Source organism: Sarcophilus harrisii, chromosome 4 (assembly GCF_902635505.1).
Source record: "Sarcophilus harrisii chromosome 4, mSarHar1.11, whole genome shotgun sequence".
NCBI classification, from domain to species: domain Eukaryota; kingdom Metazoa; phylum Chordata; class Mammalia; order Dasyuromorphia; family Dasyuridae; genus Sarcophilus; species Sarcophilus harrisii.
In genome coordinates this window covers 265,853,069-265,876,389 of record NC_045429.1, presented here as the reverse complement: position 1 = coordinate 265,876,389, position 23,321 = coordinate 265,853,069, and the positions used below count along the sequence as shown (strand labels likewise).

At 34.4% G+C, this 23,321-nt stretch overlaps 1 protein-coding gene across 1 annotated transcript in view; it reads right to left on the bottom strand.

Annotated features, from left to right (window-relative positions):
- Window positions 1–22,147, bottom strand: part of CLIC5 (chloride intracellular channel 5) — a 183,348-nt gene extending 161,201 nt beyond the window's left edge. The window contains exon 1 of the mRNA XM_031964756.1: window positions 21,462–22,147. Coding sequence (XP_031820616.1) covers window positions 21,462–22,112 — 651 coding nt within the window. The 5' untranslated portion in view covers window positions 22,113–22,147. The remainder of the gene's footprint in view (window positions 1–21,461) is intronic.
- Between the last annotated feature and the right edge of the window lie 1,174 nt (window positions 22,148–23,321).

Below are 23,321 nucleotides of genomic sequence, written 5' to 3'. Positions count from 1 at the left end.
TCACCTCTTACCCCCCACCCCCTCCCCCAGATGGCAGGATGACCAGTAGATGTTAAATATATTAAAATATAAGTTAGATACACAATAAGTATACATGACCAAACCGTTATTTTGCTGTACAAAAAGAATCAGACTCGGAAATATTGTACAATTAGCTTGTGAAGGAAATAAAAAATGCAGGTGGGCATAAATATAGGGATTGGGAATTCAATGTAATGGTTTTTAGTCATCACCCAGAGTTCTTTCTCTGGGCGTAGCTGGTTCATTTCATTACTGCTCCATTGGAAATGATTTGGTTCATCTCGTTGCTGAGGATGGCCAGGTCCATCAGAATTGATCATCATATAGCATTGTTGTTGAAGTATATAATGATCTCCTGGTCCTGCTCATTTCACTCAGCATCAGTTCGTGTAAGTCTCTCCAGGCCTTTCTGAAATCATCCTGTTGGTCATTCATTACAGAACAATAATATTCCATAATATTCATATACCACAATTTATTCAGCCATTCTCCAACTGATGGGCATCCATTCAGTTTCCAGTTTCTAGCCACTACAAAAAGGGCTAGGCAGAAAGTTAAATAGGTAATATGCTCAAGACATGAAGGACTACTTGTGCAAGGGAACAGTTCCTGTCCTAAAGAAGTTGGCATTCTACTCTGGAAAAAGAATATAGTACAAAAGCTAGTAAATACAAAGTAACATAAATTAATTTCAAGAGGCAGGGAATAGTGATAATGGTGGAAATCAGGAAAGGATTTATGCAGGACCTCCAAGGTCACCTAGTCTAACTATAACCGAATAAGAATCCGCTTAACAGCTAAGACATGGCACTTGCCATCAAGGAGTTTACAATGCAGTGTGACATTTTGACTTTTTCATTTTGAAGGGGTCCAGGTAAGTCTCTATTTCTCTCCTGGCTCCAGATTTCAAAACCATGCTCTTAACACCAAGTACCTTCATCACTCCTTTTTCCCTCACTTGTCTCTTTTCAACTCCTTTTTGTGTGTTTTCTTCCACCATTACAATGTAAACTTCTTGAAAACAGGGACTATCTTTCCTTTTCCTATATTTGTGTCCCTATTGCTTAGCACAGGAACTGCTACAAAGTAATCATTTAATGTTTTCCTCCTTTTAAAAAATATTTTTCCATATTTCTTTCCTCTCTCCCTTCCTCTCTCTCTTCCTTCCTTTCTTTTTTGAAGTCAGGAAAACCTAGGTTCAAGTTCCATTTTCTAGCACATAAAGGCTGGATAACCCTATAAATCTATCTAAAACTAATTTACAAATAATAATAATAATAATAATAAGGAAATGCTGCTGATTCTCATTTATAGAAGGGTTTTCCTCCATGGGATGTTCCCTACCTGATCAAATCAGAGATCTGAGATAAAAAGAAAAGTGGCTAGGTGAGATAGAACAAAGAGCTAGAAGACACCCCTAGCACAAATTACTGCCACCTGGGAGGGATTTAGAGAAGATTTATAAAGTTCTCTACCTAGAAAAATTCTCCTTGCTCCTATTTGTTAATCAAACCAATATACTTTCTTTAGTGCCCACTATACATTATGCATTTGATTTTTAAAGCATGATTTAGCCTCACAGGACTCATGGGATTTTAACCTCATAGTATCTTCAAATTATAATAGACTTTAGAGATAATCTAATACAACCTTTTCATTTTATAAAAGCTCAAAGAAATGTTGTGACTTGAAATTAGATCATCCAACTGGTTAGCTGCAGAGTCAGAACAGGAGAGAGTGTTGGATTAAATGTCTCCCATCTCCCTCACCACTCAAACATTCCATGTCCCGGGTCCTTACATTTTTGAAGTTACCTTTCTATTTGATTACTCTATATTCCATTGCTCCTTACAGTTCTGTCATTCTATGTCTTGTATTCTAATATTCTATATTCACAAGTTCCTTCTAAGGGAAAAGGCATAAGAAAAGAGTAGGAGTGATAAAAAGGAAGGCAGATAAAAGAAGATTGTGGTCAGAAACAAAACAAACTTTAGAGAAGGGACTGGGTGAAAAGAGATAAACAGAAGAAAATAGGATGGAGGGAAATGCACAATTTTGTACACTCAAAACTTTGAATTTGAATAGGATGACCTCATCCATTAAAAAGGAAATAGATAACAGAATAGATTAGAATCCAGAATCCAACAAAAACACACTTCAAACAGAGGGACATACACAGAGTTAAAATAACAATATGTTGTTTACAAAAACACACTTCAAACAGAGGGACATACACAGAGTTAAAATAAGGGGCTGCAGCAGAATCTATAATGCTTCACCTGAAGTAAAAAAAGGCAAGGGATAGTAATGATGATCTCAAATACATACCAAATGCATAATATCCAGATTCTTAAAGAAAAAGTTAAATGAATTAGGGGAGCAAATAGTAAAAACTATCCTCATGGGGAACCTCAACTTTCCCTTCTCAGAGCTAAATAACTCAACAAAATCAATGAGAAGTTAAAGGAATGAATAGAATCTTAGAAAAATTAGATGCAATAAACTTGTGGAGAAAACTGAATGGGAATAGAAAGGAGCATACTTTTAAAAAATTTATATGGCACTTTTACAAAAAAAATGACCTTGTATGAGGGCATAAAAACCTCACAACCAAATGCAGAAAAGTAGAAATACTAAATTCATTCTAAATTCCATAATGCAATAAAAATTATATTCAATAAAAAGCATTGGAAGCACAGATGAAAAATTAGTCTCATCCTAAAGAATAAGAGTGTAATATTCTTCTCTAAAATGTAATGTTCTTTGGGAACAGGTTTCTTGGGGGGCTTCTGGAGGCAGCCTTCGTTTCAGTTCAGTAATCACCACAAGTGCAGCCAGGGATTAAAGTCCAAATCCTTTATTGTCTCCTTCAAAGTCTTGTCTCCTTCACTGGGGGCCTGGCTAGTTTTTCTGGAGACCTTTCTCTCTCCTTGGTTCTGAGAGGCCTGCCTTCTCTAGCTTCTGAATCCTGGTTGAGGCTCCTAGCTTATATATGCTTTCTTACAGGTGTGAATCTGTGGAACTATAGTAAGTACTAAGTACATGTACTGAACTAGAGAACTGTTAAGCACCATGCTAAACATCCATTGTCTATCAATTCCACTGATTTAGCACCTTGTTTCAAGTTCTGGCCCATAACAGGAGAGGGTCAAAGAACAAATAATAGAAGCAATCAAAAATTTCATTAAAAATAATGACAACAATGAGAACAATATACCAAAATGTGTGGAATGCAGCAAAAGAAATACTTAGGAGAAATTTCATATTTCTAAACATTTACATCAATAAAAAAGAGAAAAGGCAGATTAATGAACTGGACATGAATTTTACTTCAAGCATCCTACGCCCTTTGTTCGAAGATTTTAAATTCTATACTCCCTTCTATCTCAAATACTTTAGATTTTAGTGCAGCTAGGTGGCACAGGATGGGTGAGAGAGAAGAATGTCCTGGTAATTGTCCCTGTAACAAAAGGATCATATTTCAGTTATTCATGACGAGGCTTCACCCACAGATCCATGGCAGTCATTGTTGCCAAACCCCCTGAGCTTTAAGAGTTTCCCAAACAAAGCATATCCCTATTTATTTTAGTGGTTGCTTAGTGACTGCCACACGCGGAACTCTTGTAAACAAGGGAAGCTGACAGCTACCAAGAAGACCTTATTTCACGAGCTCCCTACTGACTCATGGAGCTTTCAGAAAGGCAGAAGTACTTTGTTTATAGAGCATATAAGTGGGGCACATGTAATGGAGTGACTTAAAAAACAGCTTTCTAATCTTTGTCTTCACAAGGTTGCAAAAGTCAGTGGAAAAGGACAACTGCTCAAAAAATGATTAATCTCTTCACTACGAGATGGGTTTTATCAGGTATGAAACTGCCAATCAGAAGTTTCTGAAACTTATTCCTTGCAATTTCCACAGACAGGAAAGCAAAAAATGAAAGGATAGCGGAGATTGAGGAGATAAGGAGTTATAAAGCAATAGAGTTTTTCTTAGTGGCAAGTGAAAAAATCAGTATCTCCTGTGATGGAGCAAAATAACAGGCATAGAATCACCAGAAGTTTAATTGGTGCAAGAACAAACCTGAGAAGATGGACTTGTCCAGAACTCAATTCTGAGACAGATCAGCCTAGAATATTTGCTACTTAGTTTCTAAAGGCACAAGAAGCCTTGTAAAGGAGAAGACATATTGCTATAGAAATTGAGGAGTGAGGAAGACAGGGACCAACTGCTCTCTTGTTGTCTACTCCCAGATGAGGGGAAAGAGAATACTTGAAAATAAAACTAGTCCATTAATGAACATTAAATTTCTATTGGTTCCATCAGTGTGGGTTATCCTTGCACTGGTGCAGATAGCAACCCATTTTTACCTTTACTAAAAATATTCTGTTGTATCTTTAGTAACATATGCTCAATATAACGAATGACAGGATGCTTTGAAAATGGGCCAAATGGGCTCTGGAGCCACAGCCTACTTCCTTTGATAGTCACCAATGTTACTAAATCAGAAAAGAAAATAATTAAAGGCTCAGCTTCTACCAACTTCTTCATTTTATAGATTAGGAACCCCTTAGTCCATCCCTTTCATGGGGAGAGATGGAGAGACTGACCCAACTTCACACACCTAGTAAGAAGCAAATTCAGGCTATGAACCCAGGTCATCCAACCTCAAATAGAGTGTTCCTTTAACCACAGCACATTTGGATTCTGATTCTGCTCCAACTTTTGCAGAATTAGCCTTACCCACTTACTCTTTTACCATTCATCATATATTCTCATGCAACCTTAAAGTCACAGAATGAACAAGGTCTCCAAGATAATAATATGATGATGTTGTTTTCCTGGAAAAGAAAAGCTTTAGTTGAAGGAAAAGTGAAACTTTCAAACATAATAATGCTGAACAATAATGCTAGACTTAGAGTCTGGAAGATCTGTGTTTACTGTGGGTAAATCATTTAATTTCTCTGAGTTTCAGTTCCTTATCTGTAGATTATGAGAGTTGAACTTTAAAGCTAAAATCCTATGGGAATATAGACTAAAGCCAGTTGAAGTTATGAATCATGATGCATAATATATATATATATATATATATATATATATAAATATATATATTACTGTTTTTATGACACAAGAAATACTGGGATGACTCTGGAAAAAAATGAAGAAGATGAAATCAGAGTTGGGAAAGGAATCTTAAAGAATATTTAGTTCAATTCTTTATGTGTACTAGGGCCCAGAAGAGAGGAAGCCACTGCCCAGGGAACAGAGCCAAAATTCGAATCAAGGAATTCTGGTTCTAATGTCAGTGGTATTTTCACTGTAGCCTTTTAACCAGGGTAACATGATCATCATCATTTTCTGTGATCAATGAAAAACCCTGAGAGACAGTATCTGGGTAATTAATAGGCAATTTTTAATTAGGCTAAGAAGCAATCAAAAAATCAGTGGTCAGTGCTTTGTCTTAGTAATCAAAGACAGCCAATGGAGATACTGAATGGCTTAGGACCTTTTGTAAAAGGGAATGTTCCAAAAGTGAAAATCAACCCTGGTGAGTGGATATTTAAAGAGAAGGTCGGCTAGAAGGCTTCAGCTCCTCTTAAAAGAATACGGTTTGTTTATGAGACTCAGCCACTTCCTGGACCAGAGAAGCCAATTCCATCCAAACTACTCTGGTTGGTTTTCTCCTTCATGAGCCAGGTCATCCTAAATTAATGGAGGGATACAAAATAGGGGTTCTTGTCCCCCACTGCCAAGAATCTATCAACACTAGATTCTGGCTAAAGTCCACTCTAAAGTAAAAATATCCTAATTGAGTAGGATCCCACCCAAGATTGAAGAGCATGTTCCTTGAGGTCAAGGATAATCTTATCAATCAATCATGTACTTCAGAGCCTGGCTTTTTACAGAGACTTTTTTTTTTTTAAATGGAGATTAACTTTACTTTTGAATGAGGAAATAAAGGAAAAAAGCCTGGATCTCAAGTTAATAATTGGTTATTAATTTCATAGTAAGACAACTTTCTCTCATTTCCTCCTCTTATTATTGATGAGAATCTAGAATTTCATTGGCAGAAGAAATTTCCTGTGATGAAATGCCTTCAATCAATGCAAATCTAAACCTTCCCAAATCTTCTATTTTTAGTTGTTTTAGAATATTCATGAGAAGTTTAACTGATTTTCCCTTGTTTAAATGGCAACCTGTATGAGAGAGCAATTGAACTCAGATTTCCTTGACTTTGGGGGCCTGCTGCCTCTGTAAAAAGGTGGGAATTTGACTAGACAATTTTCAAATTATCTTCCAGCACTGGCAATTCATATTTTAAAAGCCTCTATTTGAAAGTCTGATATTCTATGTTTTCTCTTCTGATATTCTAAATTTTAAGACATTTTCCAGCTCAATCTGTATTCTAAATTCCCATCCAGTTCTGGGTTCTAAAATTATATTCTAAATTCCTTCCATCTCTAAGTCTTATGAATGTCGTCATGAGACTCCTTGGTGCCTATGATCTTTTTTAGCAGAACACTGGTCCATGTGAAAAGACTTGATTAGCCCTTGATAAAGCAGAAATTCACAGTAGGAAATTTATCTTGGTTCCAACTTTTTTCTCATTTAGATAGATTTTTTTTTTTTTTTTTTTTATGTATAATTCCTTAGTCTTGTGAAATGACAATTGGGCTTATGGGACAAGTTCAAGTTTGTACAATCTCCACAGAGGTTTCCAAAGACACAATTTGATCTACCTGCTTTTGTTTAAGCTTGAACAACCTTTTTTTTTTTATCCCATGAAATAAGATATTTCCAAATATGTCAGTATTTGACATTTAGTATGAATGAGTTGAGATAAATCATATAAACAGAGTTGTGAGATAGTTTTATAGAAAGTAAAATGAATAAATAAGATTCCTCCAATGTACATTCTTAAATGGGTAATGTATTTTTAATGAAGCATATATGTGCCTCATCCACTTATCCTTTCCATCTTCACACATACACATACATGTGCGCTCACATATACCTGCACACACCTGTTAACTACTCTGCATTAAAAGGAATGATTCAAATAGCCAAATAAAATGCAATATCTGTAGAAGCCACTAGGTGGTGAATCAATTTCTGAGCTAAAAGTTTAATTGTGCAATCCATTCTAATAAGTCTTTTCTGTACTTCTGTGCATTTGTAACTAGAATTTGCTTGATTCCTGTGTCTTTTCTGATTTTTCCTTTCAGGTCCACCCCAGGATTTGTTTCTAGTCTTATTAGTAAAAAATAACATGCATCATAATTCCTACAATGAGGCAGCTTAGAGAAATTAAATGATTTATCCACAGTTACACAATTATGAAACTTTTGAGGTGAGATTTGGAGGTCCAGACTTCAAGTACAGCATTCTATCCACTCTCTCATACTATCTAATCTCACTTGCTTTCCCAATGTTATGTTATCTAGAAAGGATGGTTTACACATATATTGTTTAGTCATATCAACTCTTCATGACTCCATTTGAGGTTTTCTTGTCAAAGATACTGGAGTAGTTTGCCATTTCCTTCTACAGCTCATTTTACAGATGAGGAAACTGAGGAAAACAGGGCAAAATGACTTGTCCAGAATCACAGGACAAATAAGTGTCTGAAGCTAGATTTGAACTTGGGAAGTTGAGTCTTCCTACTCCCAGGTCTGGCTCTCACTCCACTGTGCCACCTAGTTAGGTTATACATACATACACATAATTGTCTAATGAATTCAAATATAAAGTAAAAAGAAAACAGAACTTTTAAAATTCCAGAGTAGCTATTCAGACATTCTTAGAAAGGATTACATATATATATATTCTTAGAAAGGATTGGGTATGTGTGTGTGTATGTGTATATATATATATATATATTTTTTTTTTTTAAAAAAAGGATTCTCTCTCTCTCTCTCTCTCTCTCTCTCTCTCTCTCTCTATATATATATATATATATATATATATATATATATATATTAAGTTCCCTCCACCCTGTCTTCCGTACCTGATTTTCACAAGTATATCCAAATGCTATTTTAAGGAAGTTTTCTCCAGTGTTCCATTTTTAAAATCTCATGGGAAAGGGGAAGGGAAAGGGGAAGGGGAAGGGGAAGGAAGAAGCTAATTAGCTCACATTGAAGCAACCTTTACTGATAATAGAAATTCTTAACATGAGATTCACAAATGTGTTTAAAATAAAATATTAGTAACTATTTTAATATAATTTATTTCCTTTATAAGCTTATATATTTTGATATATTTTTCTGAGAATAATGAAGTCCCCAGACTGCTCCACAGGAGTCTGTGATACAAAGAAGATTAAGAATTCCTATCTTAAGGCAAGTACCCTTTTTGGAGCTCCAAGATGGGTCCCCCAGGTTAATCCTAGCTACTGTCCCTCCAGATGCTGGTCCTGGAAAACTTTGTATTAGCTATCCATGTAACTTCCTTGGTTTGTTTGGAACATACTACAAGCTTGAACTTCGGAATAAACAGAGTTGAGGAGACATACAAATGCATAAAACAGTACTTTCCATTTTTTAAATTCCTGAAGGAATTCATAACTTCCCCAAAGCTCCTGATTCAGGCCTTGACTGTGTCTTCCTTGTACCTATTTCTTGCCTTATTGGCTAATAAAAAGTACAAGACAACAAAGTTCCAAGCAAAAGCTATATCACATAGCAGTTACATAAAATAAAGAAAAATGCATATAAAGTTTTATAAACTGATGAGGTAATCTGTCTAAAATAAGTTTTATCAATATGAAGCAAAGTATTTAAATATATGGTTCCAATTTCTGATAGTATTTTGCCTTAGACATAATTAACCTGATTCTCAGTTTTTGAATCTTTATAATAAGAATAATAATATTATACTAAGTACCGAGAGATACTACTGTGTGTGATAGGTAAAGGTAGCCACAGCTAACTAGAAGAACTGGAGTCTCACAGGGCCTCTTGTGTATTTATTGTGTGACCATGACCAAGGTATTTAATTCTAACCTAGATAATTATCTAAGGCTATAAATTCTGATTGAGTTACAGATCTATTGCAAACAAACAAACAAAACACTTAACTATCTATTTCCCAAAGTTGTTGTAAAGGAAGGGATTAATAAATTTTAAAGTGATAATAAAATGGAAGATTTTAGCATACTAATCTATTTTAATTGAAAGAATAATTTCTTATTTTCTGAATTTAGATCAATTGAATTTTTTAAAGATATGAATTATGGGATATTACAAATTATGGGATACTTAACAAATAGTTAAGTCATACTAGGGTCAATACAGCTAATAAATGTCTGCAGTTGGACTTAAATTTTGGTCTTCCTGAATTCAGGTACAATGTTCTTCCACTGTGCCATCTAGTTGCCTATGAGAGACATTCTGGCATGGGGGAGAATGCAGATGAAAAATGAGTGAATGAAATGCATTTATTACTCATTTGCTATGTGCTAAGCATTTAGGAAGAGACAAGTTAAATCTTACCTTTAGTATTTACTGTGTAACCATGAAGGCAGTTGGTGGAACAGTGGCTAGAATGTTTGGCATAAAATCAGAAAGATTTGAGTTCAAATTTAGCCTCAGACACTTTGTAGCTACGTGATCCAGAGCATCTACAACAACCTCTGTTTGCTTAAGTTTTTTCAACTATAAAAATGGGGGTAATAACAGTACCTACTTCATAGGCTTGCCATGAGAACCAAATGAGATATTTGTAATATGCCTGGCACATACATAGTAATTGTTTAATGAGTACTTTTTTCCTTCCTTCCTATGGGGAAGTCACTCTGAACCTCAGTTTCCTCAAATGTAAAGTGGAAATAACAATAATACTTATAATCCCTACTTCAGGAGGTCATACTAAGATTTAAATGAGATAGCATATATAAAATGCAATGAAAACCTTGTTCAGTCATTTTTCAGTCATACTCAATTCTTCATAACCCCATTTGGGGTTTTCTTGGCAAAGACACTAGAATGGTTTGCCATTTTCTTTTCCAATTGATTTTACAAATGAAGAAACTGAAGAAAACAAAGTTAAATGACTTGCCCAGCTAATAACTATCTGAGACTGGATTGAAATTCAGGTCTTCTAGCACTCTAACCATTTTGCCACCAAATTGCCTTCTTGAAAACTTTAAATCAGAATCAATTTCAATTATTAATTACTATTGTTTTTGCTATTGCCTGGCTGCCAGGAAAGAAAATTAATATTGTCAGTACAGATGGATATGGGGCTGAATCCCAGACAGACTAAGAAAAAGAAAGGCATCTGGGTAAACTTTGGGAAATATGCAGTGTTCTGAAGAATCTTCACAGACTAGGTATCAGCATGACCAAAGCATATGTAAATAGGAATATACGCTCCAACATCCCTATCAGTAGTTTATCCAATTTTCCCAGGGAAAATTGAGGGAAAACTCACCAGTGGATATGCTATCTGTTCATTTCCCGTTTGGGTAATTGTACTTGTTAGAAATTTTTCCCCATGTGAAACCTAAATCTTCCTAGTTGAAACTTTAGCATATTGCTCTTAATCCTAAAATCAATCTAATCCTTTTCCCACAAGGCAGTCTTTCTAAGGTTTGTTAAGAACCATCATGTATCTTCTGAGTGTAATTGTTAAAAAATGATGTTTAAGAAAGAGACATCTTTGAAAGAAGTAAAAAAAAAAAAAATGACTACCAAAATCCAGACTATTCCAATGCTTGCCTTTGAAAGGATATTTTCTTCTTTTTTTCTTTTTTCTTTTTTTTTTTACAGTTATTTTGATTTTTGATTTTTTATTATTATTAAAGCATTTTATTTATAAAACATATGCATGGGTAATTTTTTCAACACTGACCCTTGCATAACCTTTTGTTCCAAATTTTTCCCTCTTTCCTCCCATTTCCTCCCCTAGCTGGCAGGTAGTACAATACATGTTAAATATGTTGAAATACATGTTAGATCCAATATACATATACATATTTACACAGTTATCTTGTTGCACAAAGAAAAATCAGATCAAAAAAGAAGAAAAAGAAAAACTGAGAAAGAAAACAAAATGCAAGCAAATAACAACAGAGAAAGTGAGAATTCTATGTTGTGGTCCACACTTGGTTCCCACAGTTCTCTCTCTGGGTATACATGGCTCTCTTCATCACTGAACAAGTAGAACTGATTTGAATCATCTCATTGTTGAAAAGAGCTATGTTTATCAGAATTGATCACTGTATAATCTTGTTGCCATGTATAATGATCTCCTGGTTCTGATCATTTCATTTAGCATCAGTTCATGTAAGTCTCTCCAGGCCTTTCTGAAATCATCCTGCTGATTGTTTCTTATAGAAAAATAATACTCCGTAACATTCACATGCCATAACTTATTCATCCATTCTCCAACTGATGGGCATCCACTCAGTTTCTAGTTTCTTGCCATTACAAAAAGGGCTTTTACAAACATTTCTGCACATGTGGGTCCCTTTCCCTCCTTTAGGATCTCTTTGGGATACAAACCCAGTAGTAACACTGATGGATCAAAGGGTATGCACAGTTGGATAATTTTTTGAGCATAGTTCCAAACTGCTCTCCAGAATGTTAGATCCATTCACAGTTCCACCAATAATGTATCAGTGTGCCAGTTTTCCCACATCCTCCTCCATTGGTTGGTCCTCTGACCAACTTTGGTTATTATCTTTTCCTGTCATTTTAGCCAATATGACAGGTGCATAGTGGTATCTCAGAGTTGTCTTAATTTTCATTTCTCTGCTCAATAGTGATTTGAAGCATCTTTTCATATGGCTACAAAGTTTCAGTTTCTTCATCTGAAAATTGTGTATTCATATCCTTTGACCATTTATCAATTGAAGGATGTCTTAAACTATTATAAATTTGAGTTAATTCTCTATATATTTTGGAAATGAGGCCTTTATCAGATCCTTTGGATGTAAAAATGTTTTCCCAGTTTTTTGCTTCCCTTCTAATCTTGTCTGCATTAGTTTTGTTTGTACAAAAACTATTAAACAATATAATCAAAATTATCTATTTTATGATCACTAATGATCTGTAGTTCTTCTTTGATCACAAATTCCTTCCTCCTCCACAGATCTGAGAAATTAACTATCCTATATTCTTCTAATATGTTTATAATATCATTCTTTATGTCAAGATCATGAACCCATTTTGACCTTTTCTTGATATCTGGTGTTAGGTGTGGGTCTATGCCTAGTTTCTGCCATATTAGTTTCTAATTTTCCCAGAAGTTTTTGTCAAATAGTGAATTCTTATCCCAAAAGCTGGGGCCTCTGGGTTTGTTAAATACTAGATTGCTATAGTTATTGACTGTTTTGTCCTGTGACCCTCACCTATTCCACTGATCAACTTCTCTATTTTTTAGCCAGTACCAAATGGGTTTGATGACCACTGCTTTATCATATAGTTTTAGATCAGGTACAGCTAGGCCACCTTCATTTGCTTTTCTCTTCATTTATTCCTTTGAAATTCTTGACCTTTTGTTCTTCCAGATGAATTTTGTTGTTATTTTTTCTAGTTTAGTAAAATAATTTCCTGGAAGTTTGATTGGTATAGCACTAAATAAATAGATTAGTTTAGGGAGTATTGTCATCTTAATTCTATTCTGAAAGGACATTTTCAATAAGTTCAAAATGGTTACTTGACTACATCAATAATCAATCAATAAATGAATGGACTGAATCTATGTTGATTTTTTGTTTCCTCTTTTTTTTTTGTTAGTCCATCAAAATGATCTTTGATCAAATTAATAACATTTTTGATATTATCAGACAATTTCTTGTAAGAATAGTAATATCAATAATAATAGGAGAAACTAAATACTCTTGGCAGTACCAGAAATATGGCTATAGAAACATGGAGTCCTAGAGATAGAAGGGAGATTAGACATCACCTAGTCCAAATTTTAATCATCCACAAGTGGTTATACAGTCTTTACTTGAAAACTTTTAGTAACACATAATTCACTACCTGCCAGGGAAGCTCATTCTATCTTTTGATAGCTATAATATTTAGGGAAGTGAGCTGATAACATAATGACAGTGAAGATAGCCAACCAGTCAGAATTCTTCCCTGGCACCCAACATATATAAAAAATCCAAGAGAAGACCCCCCTAGACTATTAGATAGACCTTCTACAAAAAATAACGGTCTTGGAATTTGTTCTTATGGTTATTGGGTCTTGAAATTGGACTTCTTGAAATCATTTTTGACAATTAACTAGAACAGCAATACATTCTCAGGCACTTTATCCTATATAGAACAGAAGCTATTTGACTTAGAATGTGTGAGAATTTTAAGGGTACAAATTATAGACAAGCAATAGGACTATAATTTTCCATTTTAAATTCTCATGCTTTATACAATATTAATTCCCTCCAAGGGAAGGGGCCTGAACCCAGTGCTTGTAGGCTGAAAGGGTCAATAAAATATGTAACTATAGGCCATTCATTATTCTCTCAAGAATATTAAAATATCAAAACTAGTTTGAAGTTGAAATCTCCTCAGAGTCTCTGATTCAGCCTAATTTCTCTAATACAGTCCAACCTCTTCATTTGAAACCAGTTCACCTCTGACATTCCACTACTGGGAAGAAGGTAAATGGAAAATGGAAAAAGTCCTAGAGCAGGAAGGAAATGGAAAAAAAGAGAAAAAAGAGGAAGAAATATATGTGCATGGGTCTGTTTTTCTCTTAGATCCTGCAGCTAAACTGATCCCTAGAGGCAATGTGAGAGAAGACCAAGAAGAGGGTAGCATTCATTTTACTACTGCCAGGAAAATGTAGAATGAATATTACCAAAAATGTAAGAATCTTGTTAATGCTTAGGCTCTTCTAGCTATGTAGACTATTTATTGAATGAATTAACTTTTATTCAGTTCAGTAGATCAATCTCCTTTAGAGATTTTTCAGTTCTTTGTCATAAAGGTATATCTTATTTCTGGCCCAGGATCCCTACCTCCGAGATCTTTAAGAAACTGCCTTGCTTCTAATTCCCAAATCTCACATCATAGCAAACTGTTCTGCTGATTTCCTTCTGGTTATTTGAAAAAAAATTAGCTATATTAAAAAAAATAGATGTTTATTTTGAAACTAGAAAATCTTGAAAATAATTCAGAGTTGAGTTAAATAATTCATTAAATTTCTGCCCAACAAAATCAACATTTTTTGGCTGAATTCTCAGCTTTCTAGTAATCAGGTATTTTTTAACACCATTCCCCCCCCCCCCCTCTGCCAGTTAAAATCCAATGAACTCTTTTAAACTCAAATTTAATACTACCTCTTTTTATATATACTTTCTGCATTACCCTACCTCAAATTAAACATTCATATCTTTGGACTTCACATACCAGTTTGTTCATGCTTCCCACCCATCCCCAATATTTGCTATTGTTTATTTTGTATTATAGGTATTCATGCACGCTTTATATTCCACATTTAAAATCCAACTCACTGCATCTGGGGCCATCTCTAGTCATCCTAATCTATATTTTACCTTTGAACCCTGATGGCTCTGGAGGAGAAACTGAGGCTGTAACTGTATAGACCACCCTCTTTTAAATCTAATTCATGATATCATGGTCCTCTTCAAGAAGGAAGGATAAACAACAATTTCCATGAGCAGAGTTGTCCCATTGGGGACCCAACTGAAACTAGTCAGTTGAGCAATAGAATTCTTTCTTTTTTCCCTTCCCTCCCTCTCTTCTTTCCTTCCTTCCTTCCTTCCTTCTTTCTTTTCTTCCTTCCTTCCTTTTTTTTCTTTTTCTTTCAAAGCTATGGGTGATCCAAATGGCATTTACTAGTAGGTATAGGTTGGCAGTAGCATATATCCAGCCATAACCCTTGAGAAAGAAGTAACTTAAGGGATATGATGGAGGAGATGGATTATCAGATGGACAACTAGAGAAGAGGGCAATAGCAATTAAAACAATGTCTTAGTAGGCACTGATACTGCATATAAGAGAAAAAAGAAGACTATATGATGATCAACTGTGTATGATTTTGCTAATCTCAGTAATAAAATGATCCAAGATAATTCCAAAGGACTTATGAAAAATGCAGTCCATCTCCACAGATAGAACTTAGGGAGTCTGACTGTGGATCAAAGAATGCTATTTTTCACTTGCTACATTTTTTTCATGTTTTTTTTCCCTTTGAGTCTATGTCTTCTTTTACTATATGATTAATATGGTAAAATGTTTTGTATGATTGAACCTGTGTGATCTATATCCAATTGTTTGCCATCTCAAGAAAGGAGAGAGGTAAGAGAGGGAAAGAAAATTTGGAAGCCAAAAATCTTAAAAATATGAACCTGGAGAAAAAAATAAAATATTATTTTAAAAAAAGAGAGTCAAAGAAAGGCCTCAAACATGATAAGTATAGCCTCTGTATAGGATCTATCAAAGGCAAAACCAAGATGGCAGAGTAAAATCAGGGACTCTCCTGATTTCTTCCCCAAGTCCCTCCAAATACCTTTAAATAATGACTAAACAAATTCTAAAGTGATAGAACCTACAAAAAGATAAAGTGAAACAATTTTCCATTGGCAGAAAAGACCTGTTACACAGGTGAGAATAGAATGCAGTCCAATGCAGGCAGTACCAGGCCCCAGTCAACCAGGAACAGGCCTCAGGGTGAATCAGTTGTAGCAGTGGCAGTTTCCAGATCTCTCATTCCACAGAAAGGAGATTGGACAGTGGGTCAGAAGGAGATTTACAGGAGTCTCTTTCCTGGCACCAAGGGCAGAATACCTATATTTGGATCTGGGTCACAGCCCTAGGTCTTAGTCCCAATGTGAGGAGGAGCACTAGCATAAACAGAATTTATGGCCACAGGAGAGTAGGGTTCCTGGTCACAGTTCCAGGATTGAAAAGAGTGCTTATGGTCACTCACAAACTAGTGTATAGTACAGGAGAGTAGTAAACATATTTCTCCCTAGATCATATTGCCTTGGAAGAGGCAAAAACTTACAGGTCCCCAGAATTAACCTCTGAAAATAGCTGCACAAAAAACCCTGAAACTTGAGATGGTGTCCCTTCCAGTCCAGAAGCAGAGCCCCCACTTTAGTGTAGAGTTAAAAGCCAATAAATAGACTGGGAAATGAGCAAACAACAGAAAAAGATCCTGAGTATAAAAATTTACTATGGTGGTAGACAAGATCAAAACACAAACTCAGAAGAAGACAACAAAAGTCAAAACACTCCTGTATTCATAGCCTCAGAGAAAAAAATTAATTGGTCTCTTGCCATGGAAGAGCTCAAAAACGATTTGAAAAACCAAGTAAGAGAGGTAGAGGAAAAATTGGTAAAAGAAATAAGAATAGTGGAAAAAAAAGTCCTGAGTAAAGGAAACATTAAAAAAAAAATCCAATACTTTGAAAAACAAAATGTGCCAAATGGTAAAAGAAGCACAAAAATCCAATGAAGAAAATAATTCCATGAAAAGTAGAATTGAACAAATGGAAAAGAAGATATAAAAACTCATTGAAGAAAATAATTCCTTAAAAATTAGAATTAAGCAAGTGAAAGGTAATGAGTTTTTGACCCATCAAGAAACAAACAGATCAAAAGAATGAAAAAAATAGAAGAAAATGTGAAATATCTCATTGGAAAAACAACTGACCTGGAAAATAGATCCAAAAAAGTTAATTTGAGAATTATTAGATTACCTAAAAGCCATGATCAATAGTCATCACCTTTCAAGAAATTAACACAGAAAACTGCTCTGATATTCTAGAATTAGAGGACAAAATAGAAATTGAAAGAATACACTGATCAACTTCTGAAAGAGCTCTCAAAATGAAAATTCCTAACAATATTGTAGTCAAATTCCAGACTTCCCAGATCAAGGAAAAAATACTGCAAGCAGCAAAAAACACCACCACCACCACTCAATTCAAATATTGTGAAACCACAGTTAGGATAGCACAAGATTTAACAGTTTTTGCCTTAAAGGATCAGAGATGATATTACAAGGAATAAAAGAGTTAGGATTACAACCAAGAATTACTTACTCAGCAAAACTGAATATAATCTTTCAAAGGGGAAAAATGGTTATTCAATGAAATTAAGACCTTTCAAGTATCTTTGATAAAAAGACAAAAGCTAAATAGAAAACTTTACTTTCAAAAAGAAGACTCAAACTGCTACATGGGAAATGATACTTTCAATTCTTAAAAAAACTATCACATTATTAGAGCACTTAGAAGGGAATCTTGAAAATTAAAGCACTAAAGTATTGTTAGTTATGTTTATACTGATTTGACTATTCTGAAGAGCAATTCAGAACTATGTCCAGAGGGCTATAAAACCATGCATACATAATCTTTACTAAAGAAGTTTAAAAAATAATACTAAAAACAATCTCTGTGTACAAAAATATTTATAGCAGCTCTTTTAGTGGTGGTAAAGAACTGGAAATTGAGGAGATAATCAACAATGGGGGGATGGCCTAACAAGCTATATTGCATATGATTGTGATAGAATACTATTATGCTTTAAGAAAGGACAAGAAGAATGCTTTTAGAAAAACCTGGAAAGATCAGTTTGCATCTGAACTTTTGCAAAGTAAAATGAGCAGAACCAAGAGAAAATTGTACACAGTAACAGCAATATCATATGATGATCTGCTGTGAATAATTTAGCTTTTTTCATCAATTCAATGTTCCAACAATTCTGAAGGACTTATAATGAAAGGTGTTGTCCATTTCCAGAGAAAAAACTGAAAGAACCTGAATGCAGATGAAAGATATTTCTTCTTTATTTTTCACAGTATGACTTACCTGGAAATGAATAACCACACATATGTCAAATAGCTAGCCTTCTCAGTGGGAGGAGGAGAGGAAAGAAGGAGAGAATTTGCAATTCAGAATTTGAAAGAAGAATGTTACAGTTATTTTTACATGTAATTAAAGAAAATACAAATTAGCATTTTTTAAAGGATAAAGGGGACTTTATCACATGGTAAGAAGAGGCTGGGATGGATTTCAATCTACCCCAATGAAGATATATCTACACCATTTAAATCACAAATATGTACAGTTTTTAAGTATCGAAAACTTGAAGTATTTCTTTCCATTCCTAAGTACAAAGAAAATGCTTGAGAAATTTTTGGCAATTCATTTCTTTTCATAAGTGAAGAACTATGAATGAATCCAAAACAACATATATTTTGTCAGACTGTATCAATATATTTTCAGGTTAATTTTTGCTTAAATGCTTTTTTTCCCCTTTCTATTCTTTATTGTAAGAGTTTTTTCTCTAGCATCCAGTGGGGAAGGGACATTTTGGGAAATGAAAGTGATCTAAAAATCAAAAAAATCAATACAATTTAAAAAAAGAAATATTTGGTGAATTGTATTAAATGGCTGCTCTTTAAAGTAAGGTCCATAATAATAATTGCCTCACTATTCATTAATGTTTAGTTTTCAAATTAACAACAGTTGTGAACAGTCAGAAAAAAATATTGAGAAATATTGCATACATTCTAATATATAATAATTTATTCACACCCGAAATAACTATCATATTTCATGACATTCATAAATTTCATCTGTTCTGTAGCATATTAATGCCCTCAAATTCAAAGATCATGGAAGGCTCATCTCTGCATATTGCCATCATTAAACATTAACACAGACCATCATTTTACTGTTCATTACTGAAGCAAAAATTAGTTTACAAGATTATTTAGATAATGCTATCAGGAACAAAAGGACAAAGTCAAAGACAAAGGCTGCATTTATTATTCTAAGAACTAAGTCCCTATCTAACATGTGAAATACACAGGAAATAAAACTGAGAAACATTCCCACGCTGACTTTCACAAGTAGTGTCATAAAAATAAATAAATAAATAAAGATGCACATTGATGGAAAGAATTTCATTTGTTGAAGAAATATAAAACTTAAATTATTCCAGAATAGAGAAATTTGAGGCAATTCTTAAGTTCATAGATAAAACATAGAAAACTACATGAACTCCTGGAGATCAGAGTCCAGTTCCTTAATTTTCCAAGGAAGAAAGATAAAAGAGAAAGTGATTTATTTTAAACCACACAAATAGAAAGCAGCAGAGCTCTGATTTGAATCTAGCTTCCCCTATATCAGTCGGACATTAATACATTCTGACTTTTTGTCTGCCTCCTTATTCTCCTTGGACCTCAGTTGCTTCACCTATAAAATGATGGATTTAGATTAAATTATCCTCTGAGGTCCCTCATAGTTGACAATCCATTTATTTTTTTAATTATAGTTTTTTTATTTTCAAAATATATATTGGATAATTTTTGACATTCACTCCTACAAAACCCTATGGTCTTTTTTTCTCCTCCATTCTCCTCCTTCCCCCAATCAGCCAGTGATCCAAGATATGTACAAAGTACATGTATATCATAAATGGCAAAATCAATATAATTGTACAATTCCTCTCTATATATTTCCACAATTGTCATGCTTCACAAAAATAATCAGATCCAAAAGGAAAAAATTGAGAAAGAAAATAAAATGCAATCAAACAACAAAAAGAGTGAAAATACTATGCTGTGATCTACATTCAGTCCCCACAGTCCTTTCTCTGGGTACAAATGGCTTTCTTCACAAGACCATTGGAGCTGGCCTGAATCACCTTATTATTGATGAGAACCTTGTCAATCAGAATTGATCATCATACAATCTTGCTGTTAACATTCCATTTTCTAGGGTTCCTACATATTCTGACATTCTAATGTTTTTAATGATTTGGGGGCGGGGGGAGGTTGTATGAAATGTTATGGTTTTATAAGTAAGATTTAATGTTTTGTGACATTTAATGACATTTAATTTTTTAATGACCTTTTAATCTATACTAATACTATTCATATGAGAGCAATTAATCAGCTGGTCTTTTATCAGTAATAATAGATAGGATAAATACGCATTTTAACATGTTCTTAAAATGAATGTTTTCATATATTTGAGAAGACTTATATGGGTTTAGGGATTATCAATTTCTTTGGAAAAGTTATTGAAATAGCACCATAGTATAGAGTCCAGCCCTGATATCTATCAATTGCACATCTGTGAACAAATGGTTTCACTAGTCCAAGTCTTAGTTTCTTCATTTATACAATAAGCAGTCTACATCAGTGACTGCTGTGAGAAAAATGCTATATAGTATAATATAAATATATAAAATACATGGTATAAAATACTATATAAGACACAATATATTCTATCACAATACACACTTAAAGCTAAGAGTCCTATCAATTTCTTCATTTTATACGTAAGGAAACTGAAGCTTAAAGCAGGCAGCATTTATTTACCCCAAGGACACAGAGATATTATGTTAACAGAATTAAAATTTAAAGTGAGGTCCTCTGATTCAATATTTGGATTTTCTTTCATTCAACTACGTCTTTGACTGTTGTTGCTTTTTAACTGTGTAGCTTAAGAAAAAGTCTCAATATATGCCATTGTATGGCAGTGGTAGCAACACAAACAGAAACTGAGCCCTTAAACCATACAAAAGGAACTCCAAGAGCTGTGTAATAACTTAGAAAACCACATGTTATCATTATCTCTGTTACTTTATTCTTATCTATGTTATTAAATATTTCCATATTATAATTTAATATGGTTTGAGCAGTACTTGGGAGTACTGTGAACAATGTGGCTGAAATAATCAGATTGATTATTGTTTTTTAATTGATTCCATTTACAGTTAATTGATTTTTCCAAGGCATGTTCTTTGTCTCCGAAATTAGGTTACAATACATTGGACCTGTAATGAATTAAGTTTAGAAATCCAATTCCCTTATTAATCATTGTTTTATTCTTGTGTCAAGGAAACCTGCTACATTTGAAAGAAGTAGATGGATTCCATGGAATCCTATATTTATACTACCAAACAATCCTTACTTTGCTATCCAAAAATTGAAGCTACCATCTCTAACCTGGCAGGTGGATTCAAATATTGAACATTTCTTTTGTCATAGGAGGAAAGGAAGAAGTTGTTGCTAGTCCCTCATTCCCAATTTTTCAACTAATCATATTGTCTCCCATGCCTCAGTTCTGTGGCCAATCATATTGATTTTGCCATTTATGATGTCAAGCTCTTTTACCAAATCATAACTTGTTTCCTGCCTACAAAGTCCTATTCTTTGTTTTGAATTTCTCTAAAAACTATAAAAAGTGTAGTTATTCCCCACCTTAGGGTTTTAGCTTTGCTGAGAAAGCTGAGGTCTTTATTGGTAAATTCACACTTTATTAATAAATAAATTGTGCTCATAACTTTGTGACTCAGTTTACCTTATTTTAACCATAACACGGCCGTGGGACCATGTGCTTGATTCCTCTGCGATATAGCATGGCAATTGACCTTCAAAAAGAAAATCCCATCATATCACCTATGTATCTATATATCTAAGAGGGGTATCCTCTTACCTTAACGAAGAGATTGATTTCAGGGTCATTGGAAAAGTTTTTTTCTGCAAGCAAGCTGTCAGATCTGGAGAACAAGCTGGTGGAGGTTTTGGTGGATTGCAAGCTGAAGCTAGTGGGAGAGAGCACTGGGTGCCCTGAGAAAGTCCTGCCCATCCCTTCATCATCTGAGTAAGGATATGGACTGCTCTTCTCAGATTTATCTTCATTCAGCTGGTAGATTCTTTGCTCTGGTCGCTGATACATTTCTTTAGGTTTCTTGTCCACTTTATTCAATCTCTGGTAGACTGATTCAGGTAGTTGATCAATGTCTTCGGGAGATTCATAGGCTTTCTCAGACTGTGGATGGGAATCTTCATCCTGCTCATAGACTTCTTCAGGATTCTCATAAGTTCCTTCTCCTTGATGAGAAAACACCATGCTGTACTCCTCATCTTTACCCCAGAAGGAAGACACAGAGTCATACTCAGCAATCTCTGAAGTCTCTTGGACATTAACATATGTAATTTTTTCACTGGTGGTGGAATCTAAGGATAACTCATCATTGCAAATCTGGTCATAAAAATTATTTTCATTTTCTTCTGGATCATCAGGGACTTCATATGTCTCTTTTTGGATAGTATCATAGATAGGGCTGCCATCTGTGTCTTCCATCCTTGTTTGTCTGAGCTGCCTTTCTTTAAGGGAGCCTGGGCAAGATTGGACAGAATAATGAGACAGGTTATTATATACAACCTTTTAAAGGAAATAGCATTTGCTGAACACATATAGTAGCTACCAACAGCTACAGATGACAGGTCTCTAACAATCATTTACATAAGGCTTTAATCAGCAAACCACATTTCCATTGCGTGGAAGATAAAACTAATAAAATATAGTTAACACTTTCATTTCCATTGATATTTGAAACTGGAAAGTATATAGTTTTTGTTTTTGTTTTGTTTTCCTCTTCTACTCCATGTTTATTTTATTTTATCTTATTTTATTGCCCAGATTTGGGATTTCATTGGTTTAGACAACTCCTGGCAAGGAAATTCCCTCCACAAATGGTGTCAGTAACTGTTCTGTAACTTAGAGTCTTACAAGAATAATGACAATAATAGCTAGCATTTATATAGTGCTTTAAAGTTTATAAAGTGCCTTACAAATATTATCTCATTTAATCCTCACCACAACCCTGAGATTATCCCCCTATTTTATACTTGAGAAAGTTGACGTGGATAAAGGTTAGATAATTTGCCCAGGGTCACACAGCTAGGAAGTGTCTGAAATCAGATGTCAAACTTGGGTCTTCTAGACTTCAAATCTAGTTTGTTTTTTTGGTTTTTTTTTAATCCCTTAAATGACATAATTGTCTATAATAGAAACACAATAATATAATATAAAGTTTGGAGAGGAGGAGCCACTGAGAGTGCAAGTGAAACTTTGCCATGGTCACATAGTCAGTATGTGTCAGAAGTCAAAAGTGAATACAGGTCTTTTGTTACTCTAAAACTAGCTCTCCATTCATTATACTGCTTCTAATAGTTATTGTGTATCTCCCCTTATTCCTCACCACCCTCTTCCCATCCTACACACACACACACACACACACACACACACACACACACACACACACACCTTTTTTTCCCTGGGTACTTCAGGTAAAGTAAAAGCTGAATTATTTTCTCAGAATGCACTCAAATCTTCAATATATGACCATCTGTTGGTAAATAGAACTTCCTTCCCTACCCAACCCCTCTGCTAAATTTTGACAAAATTCAACAACCAATTTTGATTCCTAGAAAGCTCTTTACAAGGATAGGAAATCCTTTTCTGAATAAATAAATGGCTTCAAAGTATCTCTGGATGTGAGGAACCTAT